This window comes from Oryctolagus cuniculus, chromosome 1, assembly GCF_964237555.1.
Source record: "Oryctolagus cuniculus chromosome 1, mOryCun1.1, whole genome shotgun sequence".
NCBI lineage: Eukaryota > Metazoa > Chordata > Mammalia > Lagomorpha > Leporidae > Oryctolagus > Oryctolagus cuniculus.
In genome coordinates, this window is record NC_091432.1 from 117,247,327 (window position 1) to 117,273,340 (window position 26,014).

At 39.0% G+C, this 26,014-nt stretch overlaps 2 protein-coding genes and 1 long non-coding RNA gene across 3 annotated transcripts in view; 2 read left to right on the top strand and 1 right to left on the bottom strand.

Moving 5' to 3' along the window:
- Nucleotides 1-632: 632 nt before the first annotated feature.
- Nucleotides 633-26,014, bottom strand: part of LOC138843517 (uncharacterized) — a 35,210-nt gene continuing 9,828 nt past the window's right edge. Inside the window, exons 2-4 of the long non-coding RNA XR_011378321.1 lie at nt 19,986-20,023; nt 10,544-10,632; nt 633-955 (exon numbers count right to left, since the gene is read on the bottom strand). This is a non-coding gene — a long non-coding RNA (uncharacterized lncRNA). The remainder of the gene's footprint in view (nt 956-10,543; nt 10,633-19,985; nt 20,024-26,014) is intronic.
- Nucleotides 6,307-7,239, top strand: LOC100346591 (olfactory receptor 10N1-like). The gene has a single exon (XM_070067035.1). It carries the CDS (start codon nt 6,307-6,309, stop codon nt 7,237-7,239), a length of 933 nt encoding a protein of 310 aa, XP_069923136.1.
- LOC100346337 (putative olfactory receptor 10D4) lies at nt 15,103-16,556 on the top strand. The gene is given in 2 exon segments (XM_070062977.1): nt 15,103-15,552; nt 15,555-16,556. Coding segments are annotated over 2 exon segments (933 nt in total). The 5' UTR covers nt 15,103-15,434; the 3' UTR covers nt 16,370-16,556.

Here is a 26,014-nt window from a genome sequence, read left to right on the forward strand (position 1 = left end):
CCTTCATTCTGTTTTTTATTCATTACTAAATAATTCAATATCTATCCTGTTCCAAGTACCACACAGCAACTTGCAATTTCAAATAAGTTGGGTATATTCCCAAACATAGAGAAAATGTATTTCTGTGACATGAAGAAATTAACAAGCTATGAGACTAAGGTGTATAAAAACATTTTCTTGATTTCTCCCTCATTCTCTTTTTCTTCTGTTTTTTTTTTTTCCTGAAATATAATATTTCTCAAGCTTTGGCCTCTGGGCTTATTTTTCCCTATCTCTTCTAGTGACCTCTTTCAGACTGAAGACTTTGGCTGTCACCACAAAACAGGTAACGTCTCAGATTCATTAATAAGAAGTGCACCATGGTAAATATAGTAATAGTTATTCATTAAAAAGCATCTTAATACATATCAAAATATTTCATGAACTTACCATATTTAATATATACAGTGACTCTAATTAAAAAGTAAACATTTAGTGATATAAAATACAAATTTGTAAGACATAAATGAGGAACATATAACCAAGAAAACAACACAATGGAAAGACAGGAACTTTCCAATTTTCTGCCTACTGTCTTGCTTTTATCATTGATAATTCTCCTTTTTTCCTTAGAAGCATTCTGGTTGGGATGATAAATTCTAGTAGTTAAGACTGAGGCTCCCAGTGCAGGAAATGCTTGGTACTTAATGCAAAATGAGAAGCTGATGTTCAGAGGTTATAAATTACCAGACCATAGTTACACCACAAAATTTCAGAGCATGAACTTACATCTTCAGATCCATAATCAAGGTTCTTTTTCATGTTCCATGTTCATACTTTCCTGGACAGATATTTGCATTTGAGTTGAATATTTGAGAAAAGCTGTATACATTTCTATCGAGGGTAAAACCCCGAGTTAATATATGTGTTGTTCTTGGTTCCTTGTATCCTTGATTCTTTTGAACTGGTCACTGGTCTTGTCATGGAGAAAACATTTGCAATGGTTAAACTTTTTTTAAGATTTATTTAATTTATTTGAAAGACAGTTACACACACACACACACACACACACAGAAAGAGAGAGAGAAGGGGGACGGTGATCTATCCACTGGTTCACTCCCCAAATGGCCACAATGGCTGGAGCTGAACCAGACCTAAGCCAGGAGCCAGGAGCTTCACCAAGATGAATACTGGACCCCAAGGACTTGCGCTATCTTCCACTGCTTTCTCAGACACATTACCAGAGAGCTGGTTTGGAAGTGGAGCATCTGGGACTCAAACCAGCACCCACATGGGATTTTGGGATTCTGATGGTTTAGGCAGTAGCTTAACCCTTTATGCCATGATGCTAGCCCCGTAACACTTAAACTTTTAAAAATAACATTTCAAATTATAAGAAATTAGCATCTGGTAAATAAAATCTCAATCAGAAATAATATTCACAAAATATTTTCTAAAGTTTAAGCTTTTATTTCTACAAAAAAATCATGTTTATACTGCTTTAGAATCAACAACAATGTGAGTCGTGTTTTACCTGGTACATCACTTATTGCAGGTAATAATAAGATTCCTGTTTTACTGTGTTTTGGATGTTTGGAGGCATATTCTCATGTGTGTTGTGGGAATGTCACACTTACATTTCCCAGTCTTCCCCATCCTGTTTGTTATTTTTATACTTCAGCATAATTCAGAGGACATCTGTATAAGAGCTCAGTGGTATTTTTTTAAATACCCCCCCAAACTGTGAGTTACTTGGCATAATCTATACCAGTGTTGAGTGACTATACTAAAACTGTGTTCTTCTCTTGCCTGGAGTAAAGCAGAAGTATCAGTGGCTAGAATGTGTCAGACTCCTTATTAGATGCTTCATAAGACATTTCCTGTTTAACCCAAAGTACACTCCTCAGAGTGCAAGACTATCCTTATTTCAGAGATAAATAAATTGAAGGCAGAACAAAGGGACGCATTATTAAACAAGAATCTCTATTTAAAACCAAATCTACTATCTCAAATTCTTTTTTTTTTTTTTTACTTATTTGACAGGTAGAGTTAGACAGTGAGAGAGAGAGAGACAGAGAGAAAGGTCTTCCTTCCATTGGTTCACCCCCAAAATGGCTGCTACGTCCAGCACTACGCCTATCTGAAGCCAGGAGCCAGATGCTTTCTCCTGGCCTCCCATGTGGGTACAGGCACCCAGTCACCTGGGCCATTCTCCACTGCCCTCCTGGGCCACAGCAGAGAGCTGGACTGGAAGAGGTGCAACCAGGACTAGAACCCGGTGCCCATATGGGGTGCCGGCACCGCAGGTGGAGGATTAGCCAAGTGAGCCACAGCGCCGGCCTGCAATCCCAAAATTCTTATCACAATTACCTTATCACCATTACCCTGTTGCCTCCTCTCTTCTAGACACTAGCAATAGGATTATCTTCTAAGGTCATTCATGAGTGTTATCATATTTAGTCTTCACAGCCATTTTGAAAGGCAACATTAGCTCAGTTAATCAAAAGCAAACATTTAGTGATGCTCACTACCAAGCACAACTACAGGATTTTCCCACATGTTCAGCATTGGTTTTCCCATTCGTTTCATTTTTTTAACTTTTATTTAATAAATATAAATTTCCAAAGTACAGCTTATGGATTACAATGGCTTCCCCCCCCCATAACTTCCCTCCCACCCGCAACTCTCCCATCTCCTGCTCCCTCCCCCATTCCATTCACATCAAGATTCATTTTCAATTCTCTTTATATACAGAAGATCAGTTTAGCATATATTAAGTAAAGATTTCAACAGTTTGCACCCACACAGAAACATAAAGTGAAAAATACTCTTTGAGTACTAGTTATAGCATTAAATCACAATGTACAGCACATTAAGGACAGAGATCTTACATGAGAAGTAAGTGCACAGTGACTCCTGTTGTTGACTTAACAAATTGACACTCTTGTTTATGGTGTCAGTAATCTCCCTAGGCTCTTGTCATGAGTTGCCAAGGCTATGGAAGCCTTTTGAGTTCACCGACTCCAATCTTATTTAGACAAAGTCATAGTCAAAGTGGAAGTTCTCTCCTCCCTTCAGAGAAAGATACTTCCTTCTTTGATGGCCTATTCTTTCCACTGGGATCTCACTTTTAGAGTGTCTAATAGAAGTTGCTCAGAAACAAAGACTCTGTAAAGAGATGACTAATCCAGAACATGGGATCTCCCAGTGGCCATGCACTCTTTCTTCAACAACTTCAGCACAGATGCAAACTGACCTCAAGCCCAGAGGATATGCCACAGGAGACACACAAAATACAGAAAGGGCAAAAAGTGCAAAATAGGTACTGGATTTGTTCCAAAGGAAATCCAGGACTCACAGATGCAAAGACCCAAAGAATCCAATACAATAAACAGATTCTCCAGAGACTTGATCACCTGAAGCAAAAATAAGTCTATTACTGTTCTGTATTTAATTACCACATGGATTAAGATGTGTGATCTAAATCTAGTACCTGTGGTTGTAGGGGTAATTTCTGTTCTATTTCAGCTATTGTTTCACTAATTCCTTTTCATTTTTCTTTCTTTTCATTACAGAATGTTCCACCAATCATGACTTTCTTCTTTTCCTGCTACTCAGAAAGATCCATTCTTCTTTCTTAACTCTCTACCCTGACTTACAACTTATATTTTCTTTCCTCCTGCAAAAATTATCAGCTACCAGCAATTTTGAAGATGTCCATGGCTTCTCCTGAATTGCCTAGGTAGGAATTAAATACTCTACATTTCAATGAATCTGAATTTGAAGTAGCTAATTTCCTGCAACCAATGCTTTTCAGAGTTAATAATAATAATAATAACTATAATAATGGCTTTTAGATAGTCTAAGTAAAATAGGAACCATTTGAGAGCTTTTGAAAATATAATAAATTCAAATGATTAGTAAGTAGTAACACACAATAAATTTACCTAGTATTGGGCATACACATCTATTGGTGTTCTTGTTTCTTAAGTCTTAGATATACAATATTGAATAAGAATAGACATGGTCACTTTAAGGATCTTTCAGTCAAAGAATCAAAGATTATCCATTAATCATTCTCTTAATTTTTCCTTCATTAATTCATCTAGAAATATTTAAATGCCAGCTATTCAACAGATCCTATGATAAATACCACAGTTTCCCAGACTAATTGTAGTCTTTATTCTCAGGGACTTTTCAGTCTAATAGATTTGGACTCAATTTGATCAGAATTTCTTGTATATAGAGGGATAACATTAACTTATGCAACAATTTCAAATGCTTTAGAAGATAAAATTATCAATCAATAACTATTCATCATAAAAGAGGATCAGAGAAATTGACCAGGAGTTACAATTAGAAATTAGACCAATTATAATTAGACAGTTTTATATAACTTTTGGTATATCTTAAAAATAGATCAAAAAAGTATAAATGAAAATAAAAACATGCTCTTTTTCTTGGCATATTTAGAAGAACCTTTAAATATAGGCATTGGAACAGTCAGGATGACCACAGAACACCCTCAAGGTAGTTTCATTTTCTCAGAATGTTCAATTACCTTTCTCTATTGATTTCCATAAACAGTGAACCTCAAAACAGTAAAGAGCAGGGCAGTGTTTATTAGGGGTCTCCACCTAGTTTGGGAGGGGGAGAGGGCAGGATGGTGACTAAATAGGGAGTTGCTAATTAATGAATTTAAAGTTTAAGAACTACTACAAGATGAATAAGTACTAGATATCTAAGATACAATAATGCACCTGCAGTTAACAATATTGTATTATACATATAACATCAGTTTAAAAGACAGATCTGATGGTGTTTACCACACAAATGTTTTAAACATTTTAAAAAGCAGAAAGCATTTCATAATTGAAATATTTTAGCTTCATTGTTCTAAGCATTCAAAAATTCTAATTGTAAGTAAAAACTAAATATCCCATGTGTGTATCTGTATACAGGACATGACTTCACATAAAATTATATACAAGTACTTAATTGATAACCTCTAAACCTAAATCTTATAATGTACCAAATTTGTTACTGTTAGTTTTTCTTCAGGCAAATAAACTTTGTAAGAGAATGTTCAAACTAAAGAGTGTATCCATGGATTAGAGTAAAAACCGAATTCTAACACTTATTGAATGGTATCAAACTCCATTGTTCTAGTCAGAGATTTAGGTACCCAACTGGCCCTTGATAAAGGTTTAGGATACTTGGACTCACCTTTAGTAACTGTAGAGAGAGTGTGAAAAGGAATCAGGAGAATCAGGCTTCTGGGATGATTTATTATAGGGCATTGAATGTTATATGGCGAGCCGGGGACACTAATTCAACTTTGTTTATCTGTTCAAAATTGATACATTTATTCTCTTGTCCCACCAAGTATTTCAAAATGATAATATTTTATTTCACTTTGTCTGATATTCATGGAAAGTTGTGATATATTGAAGGTATACATGTTTTTCATGCCATAAACTTCTTCAATAGAATTTCTAATACTTGATTTCAGCCTAGAAGCTATGGTTTGAATGTCCCCACCAAAAATCATTTTGCAATCTAATTCCCATTGTGAGGCATTATGAGATGACACAGGGTGAAGTGTGTAAGAGGTAATCAACCTATCATGGATTCATGGATTCATGAGTCTATTTCTCATATGTTTTAAGATTTATTTATTTATTTATGTAAAAGTCAGAGGTACAGAAAGAGGAGAGACACAGAAAGATTTCCTGTCTACTGTCTCACTCCTCAGATGGCCACAATAACCAGGGCTGTGCCAGGTCAAAGGCAGGAGCAAGGAGGGTCTCCCATTTGAGTGTCACGGACCCAAGCACTTGTGCCATCTTCTGATGCTTTTTCCAGGGCACCTGCAGGGAGCTGGATCAAAAGTAGAATAGCTGGGACACACCCCAGCACCCATATGGGATAGCAGCATTGCAGATTGGCTTTTTCTATTATGCTACAATGCCAGCCCCAAGTGAGTCTATTTCAAAAACCACCTTGGCTCTTACTTCTGGATGAACCTTTCTTGATGTGACTTGTCAAAAGTTCCCTCTACCACAAGAAAGGACACATAGGAGACGTTCCCACCACCTCCCAAAACCAGAACTGAGAGCTGACTAAACCTTTATTCTTCATGCAGTAAATGGTCTCACATATGGTACAGCAACAGAAAATAACTAAGATACTATCTTTATACAAAAATTGAGAACATTGAATATATCAGGGTTGTACTTTTCATATTAGCCTTTATATTCATATTTTTATGTTTGCTCTCTCTACCAAGAGAGCGACCATACTTCTAGGTCTCATACTTCTAGGAACATGAGGAATCACACACTGCTGAGTGAGTTCATTCTGCTGGGAATACCTCAGACAGAGGGACTGGAATCTCTGCTCTTCGTTGTCTTCTCGCTCATCTACCTCTTCACCCTGCTTGGAAATTTACTCATCCTTATAGCAATCATCTCCTCCTCTACCCTTCACACTCCCATGTATTTCTTCTTGGGACTCCTGCCGATTTTTGACATGCTGTTCCCATCCGTCACCTGCCCCAAGATGCTCTGCTATCTCTCTGGCCAGAGCCGAGCCATCCCTTATGAAGGATGTGCAGCACAACTCTTCTTCTATCACTTTCTGGGCTCCACTGAAGGCTGCCTCTACTCTGTCATGGCCTATGACCGCTTCGTTGCCATCTGTCACCCACTGAGGTACATGCTCATCATGAAACCTGGAGTCTGTATGGCCTTGGTCTTGGTAGCCTGGGTGGTGGGTGGCCTCCATGCAACCATCCTGACTTCCTTTACCTTTAAGGTAACCTACTGTGGCCCCAATAGAGTGAAATACTTCTTCTGTGACATTCCTGCTATTTTACCTCTGGCTTGTACTGACAGCTCCCTGGCCCAGACAGTGGGGTCCACTAATGTTGGCTTTCTGGCATTAATGCTTTGGTTCACTGTTTGTGTCTCCTATGCACGCATTGCAATTGCCATTTTGAGAATTCGTTCAGCAGAGAGCAGGCGGAAAGCTTTCTCTACTTGCAGTGCCCACCTCACTGCAATCCTCTGTGCCTATGGACCTGTAATCATCATCTACCTGCAGCCCACACCCAATCCCTTGCTTGGTGCCGTGGTGCAAATACTAAACAACATTGTGTCACCAATGCTGAACTCCTTAATTTATTCCTTAAGGAATAAGGAAGTGAAAAGATCCCTGAAGAAGGTATTCCATAATGTTGTACTTATTGTTTGTGAATGATTTATGACTTTTACAATGTATATCAAAAATGTGTTGCCTCTTGACATCATCCTATAATTTCTTAAATAAATAAGCACATATCAGCAATATTTTTTTCTGAAAGCATTATTTTTTACCTTTTATTTAATGAATATAAATTTCATGAGTACATCTTTAGGAATATAGTGATTCTTTCACCCATACCCACCCTCTCCTCACCACTCCCTCCCCACCTCCTCCTACCTCTCCCATTCCCAGTCTCATTCTCCATTAAGATTCACTTTCATTTAACTTTATACATAGAAAACCAATTCTATACTAAGTAAATAATACAACTATTTGCACACCTGCACACACAAAGTATAAAAGCTGTTTGAGAGCAAGTTTTACAGTTAAGTCTCATAGTACAACTCATTTAGGACAGCAGTCTTGCATGGGATTTAAGTGCACAGTGACTTCTGCTAATTTAACAAAAAGCACTCTTACGTATGATGTCAGTGATCACCCGAGATTCTTCACATGAGCTGTCAAGGCTATGGAAGCATTTTGAGTCCACACTCTCCATTCGTATTTAAGCAAGGCTATAAGCAAAGTGGAAGTTCTCTCCTCCCTTCAGAGAAAAGTACATCCTTCTTTGATGGCCTCTTCTTTCCACTCACAGGGTCTCACTCATGGAGATCTTTCATGTAGCACATTTTTATTTTGCCACAATATCTTGGCTTTCCATGCCTGAAATGCTCTTGTGGGCTTTTCAGCCAGACCAGAATGCCTTAAGGGCTGATTCTGAGGTCATAGTGCTTTTAAAGTTATTATCATTCTATGTTGCTGCTTCGTGGACTGCTTCCCATGTTAGAAAATTTTCTTTTTTTTTATTCTATCTATTATTATTACCAGGCACTTGATCCTATTTATATGATCACTTTTACACTTAATATGTCCACTTTAACACTTAATATGACCACTTTAACACTTAAGATGACATTTTTACCAATGAGCTTAATGGGATTTAGAGTCCCATGACAAGGTTTTAGACTGTACCCTTAGAAGTAAGTCTGTAGGAATGTATGGAGAACTATACAGCTTTACCATTCAAACTTCCTTCTCCCTCTCTATTCCCACTCTTATTTTTTACTGAGATCCATCCTCAGTTGACTTGATACACATATGATTAACTCTATGTGAAGAGTACAACAGGGGCCAATGTCATGGCTCACTTGGTTAATCATCCGCCTTGCAGCACCAGCATCCCATATGGGCGCCGGGTTCTAGTCCTAGTTGCTCCTCTTCCAGTCCAGCTCTCTGCTGTGGCCCAGGAGGGCAGTGGAGGATGCCCCAGGTGATTGGGTGCCTGCACCCGCATGGGAGACCAGGAGGAAGCACCTGGCTCCTGGCTTTGGATCGGTGCAGCACACCGATCGTGGCAGCCATTTGGGGGGTGAACCAATGGAAGGAAGACCTTTCTCTCTGTCTCTCTCACTATCTAACTCTGCCTGTCAAATTAAAATAAAATAAAATAATAAAAAAGAGTTCAGCAAATAGTATGAAGAAAAAAAGAAAAAACAATATGAAACAAAAAACCCTGAAACTGTTCCTCGATAGTCAACACTTCTTTTCTTTAATTGTCTCATATCATAGTTTAGATTCCCTCACCACCATGTCAATGTTTTCTAAATATTTCAAATCCTTCCCTCCACGATGTCTTCCTGTCCAAGTCTCACTGTTTAATTCTTGCAGCTACCTCGGTAGGTATATTATTGAAAAAAAAAAATCAACCCGGTGGTTTAGCAACACTAAAACTTTCATTATTGCCTTCTTCAAGCATTTCCTAGCAATTCAATGGCAGTGTTTTGTGGGGTTGCTCCCTTTCCCTACTAGAATGACTTTTGATATAGGTTTGGGGCTTAGAGCTTCTACTCAACTAACACCTTCTAAGAAGGAAACAATTATAACAAGCATTATCAACACAGGGAGGGTGAGAAGACCCGAAATACCTCAATATTCCCCTTTACAAAGTTCTTTAGTAAATTGAGCAGAAAGTGTCATTGAAACTGTGTTCAAGTAGATACACTTCTTTCCTGGTTGATTTGGAAATAGCAGGATTTTTAACACAGGACCTATCTGATTTATCCACACCATCTATTTCACACTGAGGTCCTAGGTCAAGTCATCACTCTGCAATTCAGTTTTCTATATGACTGTAAAATACAATATTGTAAGCATTGCAAGTCCTTGTGAATAAATGATAGTATTTAATAAATTAAATATATTAAAGGGTAAAATGATTTTTGCTTGATAAATTTCTAATTCTCTGCTTCATCCACTGAAGAAAATTAAAATCCTGCTTGTATAGTTTTGCTGAGTAAAATGTCAATAAAACACAGAGTTAAAAATTATATTTTGAGACAGGCATTTTGGCATAGCATGTAAAACCTTCTTCAATGCTAGGATCCCATATAGGTGCTGATTTTTTTATTTTTGACAGGCAGAGTGAGAGAGAGAGACAGAGAGAAAGGTCTTCCTTTTGCCGTTGGTTCACCCTCCAATGGCCACCGTGGCCGGCGCACCACGCTGATCCGATGGCAGGAGCCAGGTACTTATCCTGGTCTCCCATGGGGTGCAGGGCCCAAGCACTTGGGCCATCCTCCACTGCACTCCCTGGCCACAGCAGAGAGCTGGCCCGGAAGAGGGGCAACCGGGACAGAATCTGGCGCCCCGACCGGAACTAGAACCCGTGTACCGGCGCCACAAGGCAGAGGATTAGCCTAGTGAGCTGCGGCGCCGGTCCTAGGTGCTGATTTTTGTCCCGGCTGCTCTACCTCCTAACTAACTTCCTGCTAATGGTCTGGGAAAAGCAGCAGAAGGTTGCCCAAGTGTTTGGGTGCTTGCCACTCATGTGGGAGATCCAGATGAAGTTTCTGGCTTTGCTCAGCCACAGACCTGGTCATTGAAGCCATCTAGGAAGTGAACCAGAAGATGGAAGATCTCTCTTACTCTGTATCTTTCTTTCTCTATCTCTCTGTGTAATTCTGACTTTTAAATAAATAAATATTTTTAAAGTATATTTCTCTGAAATTAGCATGTCAAAAAGATATCTGCACTCTCATATTCATTGCAGCACAATTTATAGCAACCAAGTTATGGAAACAACATAAGTATTCCTAAATGGATGAATGTATTAGAAAAATTTAGCATTGCACAATCCAAAATACTATGAGCTCTTAAAAATTTTGAATTCTGTCATTTGCAATGACTTAGATAAATTTTGAGGATATTATTCTATGTGAAATAACTTAGGCACAGAATGTTAAATATAGCATTGTCTCACCTATGTATAAAATCTAAAAATTAGCCTTCAGAAGCTGAGAGTAGAATGATGGTTATTAGGAAATCAGGCATCAGGCAGGAAATGCTGATCTAAGGATACAAAATTTCATTAGAAAGGAGACATAAGTTCAAGATATATGTTCTACAAAATGATAACTATAATTAATAAAAATGAATTATGATCTTGAAAATCCTTAAGTAGAATCTAAATTGTGGAGCTGACATTGTAGAGTAGCAGGTAAAGTTGAAGTCTGCAGTGCCAGCATCCCATATAGGCTCCAACTGAGTCCTGCCTGCTCTGCTTCTGATCCAGCTCCCTGCTAATGGCCTGGAAAAGCAGCGGAAGATGGCCCAAATGCTTGGGGACCTGCTACCTACATGGGAGATCCAAATGAAATTCCTGGATCCTGGCTTTGGTCTGGCTCAGCCCTGGACTTTGCAGTCATCTGGGGAGTGAACCAGCAGACAGATCTCTCACTCTCTCTGTCCCTCCCTCTCTCTTTGTAAGTTGACTTTCAAATAAATAAACAAATCTTAAAAAAATTAAGTTATCACACAATAAACTAAAGTATATGAAGTAATGTATTTCTGAATTAATTTTAATCATTTTACAATGCATGTGTGCATATATATACTTATATATATTTCAAAACATGATGTACTTAATAAATATATGCAAATTTACAATTAAAATGTGATATTTCATTAAATATAAACATTTTTGATTCATTGAACATATTTGAAAGGTCTAAGACATATGCAGAAACAATATTTGACATGTAATGTTCGGTGTTAACATTTAGTATTTAAATAATTCATCAAACATTGAATTGTGCTTAAAAGAGCAGATAAATTACAACTCACAATTATACATTTCTGTTGATAATAATTCTGAAACATTTTTATACTTTCTAAGAAAAGGAACAATAAGCAAAAATCTGGGTCTTTTTTTTGTTTATTTTTTGTTTTTTGCTTAATCAAAAAATCCATATATCTCATGGTTCCTGAGTCTGAAAAGCCCAATAGAAAGATGCCAAAGGATTCATTTCCCAATGAGGTCCTCTTAACTGGTTTGTAGATGGCTAACTATTTCAGTGTTCTCACGTGACAGACAGAGATAGAGAGGGAGAGAGAGGGTGAGAGAGATGATAGAGAATTAGAGATAGATAGAACAATTGAGAGAGATGGGAAGAGATTGATGATGTTAGAAAGATTTTATAGTTGAGACTGTGGCATCCTTGATAATAACATTAAAATGTGGTCAGAATTTATAGACCAAATTGGCAACACTTCCAGATTTTCAAAATAGTAGATAAACACCCAGGATTATTTGTTCACCACACGCTGAACCCATTATTTGCAAATTGAAACTCACAGCATCTTGATATAAATCTGTTACTTGAGTTTGGATCTCTGGAACTTACCTAATGTGTGTATGATGATAGCTGCTACCAGGGGTCAGCTTTTTGTTTTCAAGATTGTAATACAAAAATCAGAAAAATTTCACAATATTGTATTAAAGTCTGCTCTTTGATGATGTGATCACAATTATGCAACAGGTATTTTCACCAGGAACCTGTGACCTCTTGGAAATGTAAAATGTGAGTGCTTCTGCTCAGGCTATCATGTTAGTTTAGCACATGCCACCTTGATTCTAAAATATCTTGATTCTGATTGGACATCTAAAATTATCCAAGCCATCTTCGTTCCCTGAGTAAAATTTTACTAGGCCAATGTAAATTTACTGGGATTTCATTTGACAGGTTTATTTTTAGAATTATTTTATTTATTTGAAAGGCAAAGTTACAGAGAGAGAGAGAGATATCTTGCATCCACTGTTTCAGTCCCCAAAAATGGCCATTTTATTCAAGTCAGTTATTATGTTTTAAAGCCTTAAAGATCAATAATGATAGACATAAAGGCAGAATTATTAGGTTTCACACGACTACTTTTTATAAATTCTTTATTTTAGAGGCACACACAGAGAGAGAGAGACAGAGAAAGAGAATGAGAGAACACACTCCCCATCTGCTGCTTCACCCCCAAACACCTGAAAACAGCAGGTCTGGGCCTGGCTCAAGACTGACAATCCAGGTGTCCCAGATGAGCACTAGGAGCCCAGTTACTTGCGCAATTACTGCTTTGCCCAGGGTCTATCTGCAGGAGCAGGAAATTGGAATTAGGAACCCAGACCTGGAATTCAACCAAGGAACTCTAATGTGAGACACCAAGAATCTCAACAATTAGATAAAAGGACTGCTACCTACTAAATCTTTTATCATTAGTTAGATGGAGAACAAAACATTACATTGGCATATAAATAATAATTCCAGATATATACAGAATCATGTAACCACCTAAATATACCCTAAATACTAAAACTTTATGGCCAACACCTGACAAAGAAGCCAAATCACATCTTCTTACAAAATAAGTTCCTCATTTTCATTTTTTAAAAGTATTTATTTTAGAGAGAGATGGTGGGAGAGATCCCCCCTCTGCTGGTTCAAATGGTGACAACATCCAGGCTGGGCCAGGCCAAAGCCAGGATCCTGAAACTCCATCCAGGTCTTCTACATGGGTGGCAGGAGCTTAACTTGCTGTACACCAACACCAGACTCTATTTTGAGCAATTTTTTAACTTATTTGACCCCTGATTGTCTGCATCTGAAATAAACCATGTCAGAGTTTTGAGGCTTAAATAAGATTATAAAATGCTCTTTTTCTTGCAGATGTGTTATAGATCATTATAGCAGAAGAACTATATTTAATCCAACTCCCTCACAAAACTTTTGTCTCACTTGGCAAATAAGTAATGCCTAACACATAATTAGGGCTCATTATTTGTTGGAATAAATGCTATACATAGGTAAACAAATGAATGAATGAAGTCAGTGAGAAATACAGCATCCCAGCCATTCCCGATCAATATTTATTGAGCACCCACAGCATCAAACATGGATACTGCAGAAGATACAAAATAATGCAAGACAGATACTTCAGTGAAGACTCAAACTTGCTTTTGGTCTCTTGGCATATTTCTTTTCTGCTTCTCTTGGCAACAAAACTTCCCCCTGCCGTTGGAGAACTGCCCATCTCCATTCTACTGCACCTTGCACCCTACTCATAGGGGTAGGCCTCTGACTCAGCCAAGGAACTCAAACTGGACTCCAGGTGAAGCACATGGAGACAGAGGCTGCTGAAGCTGAATCATGTGATTTGAAGCATAGTGATCTGCTCCATAAATGCTCACTCTAAGATTCATGGAATCGCGGTCATCCCCACTTGCCCTGGGCCTAGTTTCTCATCAGTTTCTATAATTTTCTGAGCTACCCTCATTACTTCTGCCTGAAGTAACTCAGCCCTGTTGGCACAATGTAGTGAAATAACATACAGTTTATTTATAAAAACCACACACACACATGCACAAGCAGCAAATACAGAAATTGCACACAAAAATGTGTGTGACATATGTACTAAATGAATTTTTATTCATCTGAAATATATTATATTAAGAAAATTATAATAGCCTCTCTCTTTCTGTCCAAACACACACTCGTTCACTTCTGAGATCTAATTACAGCTAGCAGTTAATTGCTCCTTTGATCAATAAGTTCCCTGACTTGAGGGACTTAGACCCAAAGGAAGATCAAGATTATTTAAATCTCCTGTGTTCATGAAATACTACAATTCCCAGAGTCAGACAGGAAATTAATGCAAGTACCTGAAGCCATTCAGATTTGTGTAATTCTATTTGAAAGTGACTGAGAAAGAAAACTTAAGGTAGCTACATGCAGCCTGCAAGCTGATGGGGGTTTAGGCAGGGGTGTCTCCTTCCTTCTACTGGGGTAGGATAGAAAACACCACCAGCTGCTTTCCCTGTTTGCCATGTAAGTGCCCAACCCTTGTTGTTTGCTTGTTATCTTCACTCTAGTTCTATGCTTCACAATCACCAAGAACACAGATAACAGATGATAGAAAGATGGGTGGATGATTCCTATATAGATGAATACTAGATAGATACCTAGAAAAGTAGAAATATCGCTCATAGATAAATGACAGGGTCTTAGACAATAGAATCCATTGACTGAGCTATAACGTAATGACCTCAGTGTGTTGGAAAAGATAAAACAACTAGAAAATAATCAAAACTTTTCAAAATCTGAAACTTGGATAGGAGAGTCATTTCCACACAAACTCCTGTGCTTTGTATGTACTGTCTTAAATTGATCTTGCCCTGTTTGGATCTTGTTAGCAGACAGACTTCAGAGACAGAAAATGAAGTTTAACTCTTGTACACTAGATTCAGGTGACTGCAGATTAAGGGCCCTGTTTTTGTCATTTTTCAATCCATTAGCCCCATCTAAGACCTTATTTTTGGCCAACTTCTCATTGTTGAGCCTCTAACCTGGGGAAATAATGTTAGAAGGACATTGTATCTTTCATATATGTGGCCTACATGAAGATAAATGAATTCTGGAGAGTTAGTGTAACCATATTGCCTTAAATGAAAATAAGAAATGTGGAAGTGACTTATATTAAGGCAACAAATCTTTATATTTTTCGCTTTAGAATAACAAAGCAGTCTTGGAATGCGTGCCATTTGATAGTGTCTATGAAACATGGGAGATAGGAGACTCTGCCTGGAGCTATGTCTGATGAGACTGTGAGGGAAAGGTGCCTGCCACCAAAGGCTGGGCTGCAGAAAGAGCCAGACTAGGGCGAGCAGCATCAGCACAGCTCCACAGGGAGGCTGCATCCTGTAAGGCTCTGTGCCAAGGCTTTTGCTGCTTTTCCATTTCACCAATCTAAACACAGTTAATTTACAAATACATCAGCTGTAACCATGAATTTCTTTTCACAGACGCCCAAGAGTTGATCCTTCCCCTACAATGAGAAATCACACATGGGTGACTGAATTCATCTTGCTGGGAATCCCTGAGACACAGGGCCTTGAGGGGCCGCTTTTGTGCCTGTTCTCAGCATTATACCTGTGTACCCTCCTGGGAAATGGCTCATCCTTACTGCTATCATCTCCTCGCCGAGGCTGCACACCCCCATGTATTTTTTCTTGGGAAACCTCTCCATCTTTGACCTGGGATTCTCTTCAATCACTGCTCCCAAGATGCTCTGCTACCTCTCAGGGCAGACTCAGGACATCTCCTTCCAGGGCTGTGTGGCTCAGCTCTTCTTCTACCATTTCCTGGGCTGCACAGAGTGTTTCCTGTACACGGTGATGGCCTGCGACCGCTTTGTTGCCATTTGCTTCCCTTTGCGATACACGATCATCATGAACCACAGAGTGTGCTCTGCGTTGGCCACAGGGACCTGGATGGGTGGCTGTGTCCATGCCACGATCCTCACCTCCCTCACCTTTCAGTTACCCTACTGTGGCCCTAACCAGGTGGGCTATTACTTCTGTGATATTCCTGCAGTGTTACCTCTAGCATGTGCAGACACCTCTCGAGCCCAGAGGGTAGGTTTTACCAATGTTGGCCTGTTGTCTCTAGTCTGTTTTTCTCTCATCCTTGCCTCCTACATTCGCATTGGGATCTCCATATCAAAAATCCGCTCCAAAGAGGGCAAGCAACGAGCATTCTCCACCTGCAGTGCCCATCTTGTTGCAATTCTGTGTGCTTATGGGCCAGTCACCATCATCTATCTACAGCGGAACCCCAGCCCCTTGCTTGGTGCCATAATTCAGATCCTGAATAACCTCGTCACGCCAGCGCTGAACCCACTGATCTACAGTCTGAGGAATAAAGATGTAAAATCAGCCCTGAAGAATGTGTTCCCCGAGAGATGCTTCCCCCTGGAAAACAAATGACAACAGTGACAGCTTTGCAGAACAGAATTTGACTCTCCATTTCTTTGGTTATATCTTCATTTGCCACTTTCATGTACATTGATATGAAACGTACTCAGAATCAATGTATGACATAATCTTTCTATATGTTTACGTGAACAATTACCAATAGAGTCACACAGCAGACATTACATGGATTCTTAGGTTGTTTGAGTTCTCTCCCAGCATGGCTGTTTCCACGAACCTTTCTTATTTGTTTTATTCTTTGAAATAGTGAGGAAAGCATATTCGCCCTCTTGTAATCTCATTTAAAAGTACACTCTAGTTTATCTAGGGAAAGTAAAGAAAGTAACCCAGAGACTACTCAAGAGTAGTCACTCTTGCTGGAAATCAGACGACCACTAATGCAAATCCTAATAGCCTCAGTGACAGTGAACATCTCTTCAGATCAGCAACATAGATGATCAGACCCCTATATTATGTATTCTTTCTTTGTAAGATCCAGCTGTCACCAGTCTACACCAAAACTCAACTACCTTAGTCATGTTTAATATAAAGTCTTTCCAGTGTGCAATCTTGTTTGATGTTGAGATTTTTCTGGTGTTCAGACTACTGTATGATCAGCACATTTTCCTTGAACAATTAAACCTCTTGATGGTTAGTTAGTCCTAAGGAATCAATTTCAGTTTGTAAAACATGGTTTAAAAAATTGAGTTTGAATGTGTTGCTTTTTAAGGAACATTGATTTATCTCCATGTCTATTACAGAAAGCCCACGTTGGGATTTTAATTTAAATTTGAGGATCAATAAAAATTTTCCTCCCCATGGGAAAGAATATGGATTTTCCTTTCTCAGAAAAAGTCATATATGACTTACTTTGTTTCCTCAAATATCTGTTTCATAATGCTAGGGAAAACAGAAAAACTTTATACATAGAAACTATGTTACATTTTATAATGAACATATACTCTTTTTGTGGATTTGGTTTTCTCTTTATATTGTATCTATCAGTCATAACTTTGCTTGTAAGCAACACTAAGCCCTTTTTGGAAAGAAGTAGGGTTTAGATACTACAAAGAAGTAAAGAGACAGAGAGAGAGAGGGAAGGAAAAGGGGGGGAAGAATATTCATGACAATATTAATAATGGAATGAATATTATGTTCTTTTCTTATATTCAATCCTATCAACACAGGCTATTGAAAATCAGATCTTATTACAAGCATGAACTGTGAGTGGCAGGTGAGTTATTAGAAAATATGAAATGGTCCCTGTGACAGTGCCTGCTACTCACCAGCACCTCATCCTGTGCTATGTGGAATCTCTGAGAAGTGCCACAGTTTACCTTGTGTAGTTGAGTAGTCACTCTGGCTGGAAATGAAATGACGACTAAAGCAAATTCTAATAACCTCAGTGACACTGAATTTATCTTCATATCAGCAACAATTGGAGTGAAATACTGACTCACTGAGTATAAAGAGATAAAACACAAATAAAGGCTTAATTTCTTCTTAATTCTTAAACATGTAATAACTCTTCATTACAGCTAGGTTGCTACAATTTTAAGTGTTCTGTTCACCAGTAAGCCCAACAGCTGCAGGACTCATTAGAAATCCTTCTGTGCCTTTTCCAGTGTATCAGATCAGGAAGTTCTTGCTGTAGATTTGTCCTTTCCTAGTGAGGTTAATTTTGATGGTTCTTTTTTTTCTTTTTTAATTAATTTATTTGACAGGTAGAGCTGTAGACAGTGAGAGAGAGACAGAGAGAAAGGTTTTCCTTCCTTTGGTTCACTCCCCAAATGCCACTATGGTTGGCGCTGCACCCATCCAAAGCAAGGAGACAGGTGCTTCTTCCTGGTCTCTCACGAGGGTGCTAGTGCCCAAGCACTTGGGCCATCCTCCACTGCCCTCCAGGGCCACAGCAGAGAGCTGGACTGGAAGAGGAGCAACCGGGATAGAATCCGGCGCCCATATGGGATGCCAGCACCGCAGGTGGAGGATAAACTAAGTGAGCCACAGCGCCGGCCCCTTGATCATTTTTTTAAGGTGGTATCTACAAGATTACTCAACTGCTGTTATTTTAGCTACTAATTAATAATGATTTTTGAAGGCGGTGAGTAATTTGTAATTATTAAAATAATTCCTTACCCCTCAAGTTTGCTCCCGCTAGTTTTAGTATCCAGGAATAATACTTGCCTAAATCAGTTACAGATGTTCCCTGACTTACAATGGAGTTATGTCCTGATAATCCCTTCTAAGTTGAAAACATGACAGTCAAAATGCATTTAGTACAACTACTCCATGGCACATCCTGGCCTAGCCTAAGTTATTTTCAACATGCTCGGGGGTCAGATGTGGCCTGGTAGGTTAAATTGTTGCTTGGGATACCCACATCTCACATCAGAGTGCCAGTTCAAGTTTGGCTCCTTTGCTTGCTATAGCTTTCTGCCAATATGCTCAGAGGCAGAAAGTAAGAGACCAAGTCTGAGTTTCTTTTTTTTTTTTTTTGTACATAATAGTTAATGCTTTATTTGTAGTTTCCCTTTAATTTAATTTGATTTATTTATTTTAAATTTATTTTTAAGGAAAAAAATTCCCAAAGTACAATCTTAGGAATATAGTTATTCTTCCCACCATCCCCACCCTCCCACCAAAACTCCCACTCCTTTTCCCTCTCCCCTTCCCAGTCCCATGCTCCATTAAGATTCATTTCCAGTAAATTTTGTACACAGAGCAACAACTCTGTACTAAGTAAAGATTTCAACAATTTGCACACACACAAAACTGAGAACTAGTTTTACAGTTAACTCTCATAATACAACTCATTGAGGACAGAGGTCCTGCATGGGGAGTTAGTGCACACTGACTCCTGTTGTTAATTTAATGATTAACACTCTTATATATGACATTAGTGACCACTGGAAGCTCTCGACATGAGCTGCCTACGTTTTGGAAGTCTTTTGAGTCCTCAAATTCCATCAGTATTTGGACAAGGCCATAAGCAAAGTGGAAATTCCCTCCTCCCTTTAGAGAAAAATACATCCTTCTTTGATGGCCTCTTCTTTCTGCTTGGATATCACACAGAGAGCCTTCATGTAGAACATTTTTGCCACAGTGTCTTGGCTTTCCATGCCTGAAATGCTCTCATGCACTTTTCAGCCATACCAGGAAGCATTAAGGGCTGATTCTGAGGTCAGAGTGCTTTTAAAGTTATCCTTCTATGATGTTGCTTTGTGGACTGCTTCCCATGTTAGAACATTATCTCCTTTTTAATTCTGTCTATTATTATTATCAGGCCACACTGGAGAAGAGAGGGGATAGGATAGAGTCTCAGCTCAGGAAAACACTCTGTCTTTAATCAGCAAGCCTTGGCCCTGAGACTTAAGACCAGTGTCCATGCTAATTGCTTTTAACTGGGTGACATGGACTTGGCGTTTTTGAGAAAATGAGAATTGCTATATAGGAGTGTGAAGTTGTCTGAAACAAAGTGAGAGCCATCCGCATGCTCATCAGTCTGGTGGGATGATCCTTGGCTGGCTGGAGTCTAACTCGAGTGGGATCTGTGCCACGTTGGAGTTGCAATCCAAGTTACAGCACCAAAATTTTATGGGTGAAACAGCAGCAGAGAAAATATTATTACCTCAGTTCTTTGTTTCACATCGAAGAAGAATTTCCAACCTGACAAGGCAAAGAGAAAAGAAAGATTTAAAGTTTTAAAAGCAGATTTATTAGATCGGAGACCTCCAGCCAGATTGGCATGGAGGGGGCTCCAAGAGAGGCAAAACCCAGTAGCTCTATTTTCAGATTCTGAAATGAGGAATATCCATGCTGCCTTCCATAGTGGCTGTATTTATTTAAAAAAAAACAGTGAGCATATAAAAATTTGAAGTATGTTTTCTATTGAACATAAATGGCTTTAACACTATATTTCAAACCATGTAAATTAGATCATGAGTATTACTATGATAGTTGTCAAATAAAGTTTTCCCAATTTGATCATTCTTACTACATTTCTTGACATTTTACTATAAGGAAGAGCTTTCACTTTTTCCCTATTGACATATATAAAAATGACATTCTAAGAAATTGAATAAAGCATTTGATACCTGTCATGTTGAATTGTCAGCTGGTATCACAGGAATAGGTGATCACATGGGGACAGGATCTTTCAGTGGGAGAGATAGACCCCCATTTAAGAGAGAAGATGAAAATTATATCCAAAGAAAGCCCCTTCCACTGGACTAAATAACTTCCAGGTTCTGTCCCAACTCTGAAACATAAATTCGGCTCCTGCATAAATCTGCCTCATAAATGTGGACAAACTTGTCTGGAGAAATGAAAGTAGGGGCAAAGTGAATGGAGTATGAGAGATGAAAAGGAGACTGCATGAAACATTATTTTTAAGAGAAACCTCTATTGAGTTAGTTCAAAAATAAGAACAATTCCTCTTTCACTTGCTTGGTGTCAGCCAGCAGCAAATGAAATACTATGCAGGGGCCGGCGCCGCGGCTCAATAGGCTAATCCTCCGCCTAGCGGCGCCGGCACACCGGGTTCTAGTCCCGGTCGGGGCGCCGGATTCTGTCCCGGTTGCCCCTCTTCCAGGCCAGCTCTCTGCTGTGGCCACGGAGTGCAGTGGAGGATGGCCCAGGTGCTTGGGCCCTGCACCCCATGGGAGACCAGGAAAAGCACCTGGCTCCTGGCTCCTGCCATCGGAGCGGCGGCCATTGGAGGGTGAACCAACGGCAAAAGGAAGACCTTTCTCTCTGTCTCTCTCTCTCACTGTCCACTCTGCCTGTCCAAAAAAAAAAATAAATAAAAAAAATAAAAATAAAAATAAAAATAAAAGAAATACTATGCAGGGACAGCAGGCTAGCATATAATAGGGTTTATTTGTTTGAAGAATGTAGAAGACATATGCAACAATCAGGATATATTACAGAGAGATGAGCAACATTTTTCAAGACAGAAATTATAATGTTCCTGGATGAAAATTTCATCACTGAACACAGGGCTTTCACAATAATAAGAAGGCCTCTGGAAGCATTTACCACTCCGTTTAGACTCAGGCAACTGTACATTAGAATGAAATAAGCCAATCCTAAAGGGACAAATACCACTTGTTCTCCTTGATAGGTGACAACTAACTGAGCACCAAAAAGGAAACCTGTTAAAGTGAAATGAACACTATGAGAAACGGTGACTTGATCAGCCCTCACCCTGACTGTTGATGAGCAGCTTAATATGTTATCCCTCTTAGTATTTTTTTTGTTTGTTCTACTTAATACTTTTGGTTGAATACTGTAATCAATACACAATTCTTCTTAAGTGCTGAAACTTAACTGAAAAGTGATCGCTGTTAAATATAAGAGTGGGAATAAGAGAGGGAAGAGATGTGCAATTCGGGACATGCTCAAGCTGACTTACCTCAAACAGTAGAGTTAGAAACATACCAAGAGATTCGAATTCAATCCCATCGAGGTGGCATGTACCAATGCCATCTCACTAGTCCCAGTGATCAATTTCTGTTCACAATTGATTGTAATGATAGGACTAAGAACCAAAGGGATCACATAAACAAGACTAGTGTCTGCAAATACTAGCTGATAGAATCAAAAAGGGAGAGAATGATCCAACATGGGAAGTGAGATGCACAGCAGACCCATAGAATGGCAAATGTCCTAACAGCACTCTGGCCTCATAATCAGCACTTAAGGCATGGGGATCCAGCTGAAATGCCCATGAGAGTATTTCAGGCATGGAAAGCCAAGACACTCTGGCAAAAAAAAAAAAAAAAACCTAAATGAAAGATCTCCGCGAGTGAGATCCCAGTGGAAAGAATGGGTCATCAAAGAAGGAGGTACCTTTCTCTGAAGGGAGGAGAGAACTTCCACTTTGACCATGGCCTTGTCTAAAAATTATCAGAGTCAGTGAACTCAGGGGGCTTCCATAGCCTTGGCAGCTCATGACAAGAGCCTAGGGTGATTACTGATGCCATAAACAAGAGTGTCAATTTGTTAAGTCAACAACAGGAGTCACTGTGCACTTACTCCTCATGTAGGATCTTTGTCCTTAGTGTGCTGTACATTGAGATCTAATGCTAGAACTAGTACTCAAACAGTATTTTTCACTTTATGTTTCTGTGTGGGAGCAAACTGTTGAAATCTTTACTTAATGTATGCTCAACTGATCTTCTGTATATAAAGAGAATCGAAAATGAATCTTGATATGAATGGAAGGGGAGAGGGAGTGGATAAGGGGAGGGTTGCGGGATGGAGGGACATTATGGGGGGGAAGCCATTGTAATCTATATTCTGTACTTTGGAAATTTATATTCATTAAATAAAAGTTAAAAAAAAGAATGTAAATGTACAGGTGAGTATTTGGGGCAGCAGTTAAGTCCCTGTTTGGGATTCTCACATCACATATCAGAGATCAGAGACCCTTGTTCTAGTCTAGGTTGTCAGCTTCTAATCCAGTTTCCCGCTAATCAACATGCTTCCCAGGCTCAAGTATTTGGGTCCTTGTCAATCACATGGGAGTCCCAGATACAGTTCCAGGCTTCTGGCTTTGGTCTGGCTCAGACAAAGCTGCTTAGGTATTCAGGGAGTGAACCAGCAGAATTTCTCTCTCTCTCTCTCTCTCTCTCTCTTTCTCTCTCTCTCTCTCTCTCTCTCCCCTAGTCTCCATTCAAATAAAGTGAAAACTCTCTCCTTTCAAATCAAGCAAAAATTAAAACAAAAAGAATCCAATCTTCCACCAGTGTTGTATAAATGTGCTACCAATTACCTCAATCTAGGGCAGATTTACCACATCATCCTCAGCATTATATGACTAAATGCACACTATGATTAAAGAGAGAGTGTGCAGTGAATGCAAACGTTTAGAGTTCCCAACCACTGCTATGTGATGTTGCAGTAACTGATTTCTGCTGTGAATGCAATGTGGCACAAGGTGCTACAGAATTAGAAAAGGAACGTTTCACAGAATTCTTTGTCATCCCATCAAGAATTGCATCCTCCAACTCACTCAGCACTTAGTCTCAGTCTATGCTCTCCTCTCATCCAATGCTATTTTAGAATTTCACACTTTCTACAAAACACAATGGTCCTGTACTATGGACAAGCCAAAAGCCTCAGCAGTCAAATGGCCAACTTTTAAAACATGGTGCCTTTGCCCTTTAAAATACTGGTATTAATTCTTCATGGTTTTCCTTTACCTGTCACCCATGGGCATATGAAATGAAATCATTTTGTCTATAACTCATTTAAGTGGGCAAGAAAGAACTGAGTGGCACACTGTGACACTATTTTGGAAATTGGGGGATGGGTACTGAGAAGTCACAAGATCAAACACAGAGCAAGTCGCCAGTGTAGAGTGAAGGAAATTGGACTGTGGAAGATGCAGAAACATGAATGCTGCTTATACAGCCGTCTTTCCCATGGGGCACCATCATTGTAAGATGAGTTAACATGACTGTACTACCTTCACAATTGGCATGAGATAGAAACAAGACACATTAAGGGAAACAAACTAATAGGTAAGGCATAAATTGCTATATGTGTTATGTTCAATACATATTGATAACCTATTCTGTATAATAGCAAGGGTCTTTGAGCACAGAAGTGTAAGTGGGCTTTGTTTTCAACATTTAGATCTTGGGCTGATAGAGTGAAAATCATGTGTTTTTACTTGGTAAAGCAAGTAAAAGCAGACAATAAAAGAGCTTCTATGTTGGATTAACTCAAATTTGGAAGGACTAAATAGCCTCAAGCTATTCCATTAGGAGAGATCCAGAGAGCAGACACAGAAGAAAGAACTAGGATCACAAATTAGACACCTCAACCTGAGAATGAGATGGATATGAAATTGCAGTATGGGGTGGGAGAGATGTGGACTCTTAATCCTTTGAGTGTCAATATAAAACATAAGAGCATTTCACATTTGTATTTTAATTTCAGGCCACAATTTTAATAACAAAACATAGGTCCAGAATTGGTATTCATATATGCAATTTAATTTTGTTAGAATTACATTAAGTGGCATATTTCAACACTGTTGTGAGTGCTCATTTTATAGATTCTTCTCTTAAGCCATATTGAATACCATGACTAAACATAATTTATAATGAGAAATAGATTGAAGAATGCATTTTTGGCCGAGGGCAAAGTATGTTCTTGCCATTAAATCAATTCATATTCTGTGCTGAGGAGACGCCAGTGTCCTACCATCCTGGCCGCTCTCCCTGGGTTGCCTGGCAACAAGCTGCTGAAATCAGGTTCTGTTTCCTCCAGCAGTGCAAAGGTGGGGTGAGGCAGAGAGAGGGGGCGATCAAGAGGCTGCTTGTTCTGAAGTTTTAGAGTAAGAGAGATAAGACATCCCCCCTGCATTATTAAACCATCTTTATCATTAATAAACTTAACATTTTATTTTGTTCCTCAGTTAGATGCATTCTTATTCATCAATTTTTAGTACCAGAGATGAGGAAATGGGCAGAAAGGAGATTGACTGGGTGCCGTCAGTGTATATGATTGCATTATTTCATCCTCAGCTGTTTATGATACTTCACACAGCCCATCACCAATAGGTGAATGGATACATTTATTAATAGTATTCAATCAGGTTGCTAAACTTCTTCCTGACCTCAGCCTAATATGTAACAGTAAAAAATCATCACAAATGCTCCCCAAGTACTCACTAAGCTAAAATTAACACTGAACACACAACAAAGAGTAATTTCCATCAGTCACCAGAGCCTTTTTATATGACTAAATAATTAGCCTCTCCCCTCCTACCCTCCTTTTATAAAGAAATTATCTTATTGCTTAGATGCCCAAATGAGAAACCAAAAGCATACTTTTACATCTTCTTTTTTTAACTTTTATTTAATAAAGATAGATTTCCAAAGTACAGCTTATGGATTACAGTGGCTTCCCCCCCCATAACTTCCCTCCCACCCGCAACCCTCCCATCTGCCGCTCCCTCTCCCATTCCATTCAGATCAAGATTCATTTTCAATTATTTTTATATACAGAAGATCGATTTAGTATATATTAAGTAAAGATTTCAACAGTTTGCACCCACATAGAAACACAAAGCGTTAAGTACTGTTCGAGTGCTAGTTATAGCATTAATTTACATTGTACAACACATTAACGACAGATATCCTACATGGGGAGTAAGTGCACAGTGACTCCTGTTGTTGACTTAACAAATTGACAGTCTTGTTTATGGCATCAGTAATCTCCCTAGGCTCTTATCATGGGTTACCAAGGCTATGGAAGACTTTTGAGTTCGCCAACTCCGATCTTATTTAGACAAGGTCATAGTCAAAGTGGAAGTTCTCTCCTCCCTTCAGAGAAAGGTACCTCCTTCTTTGATGGCCCGTTCTTTCCACTGGGATCTCATTTGCAGAGATCTTTCATTTAGGGTTTTTTTTTTTTTTTTTTTTTTTTTTTTTTTTTTTTTTTTTTTGCCAGAGTGTCTTGGCTTTCCATGCCTAAAATACTCTCATGTCATGGGCTCTTCAGTCAGATCCGAAGGCCTTAAGGGCTGATTCTGAGGCCAGAGTGCTGTTTAGGACATCAGCCATTCTGTGAGTCTGCTGTGTATCCCACTTCCCATGTTGGATTGTTCTCTCCCTTTTTTATTCTATCAGTTAGTATTAGCAG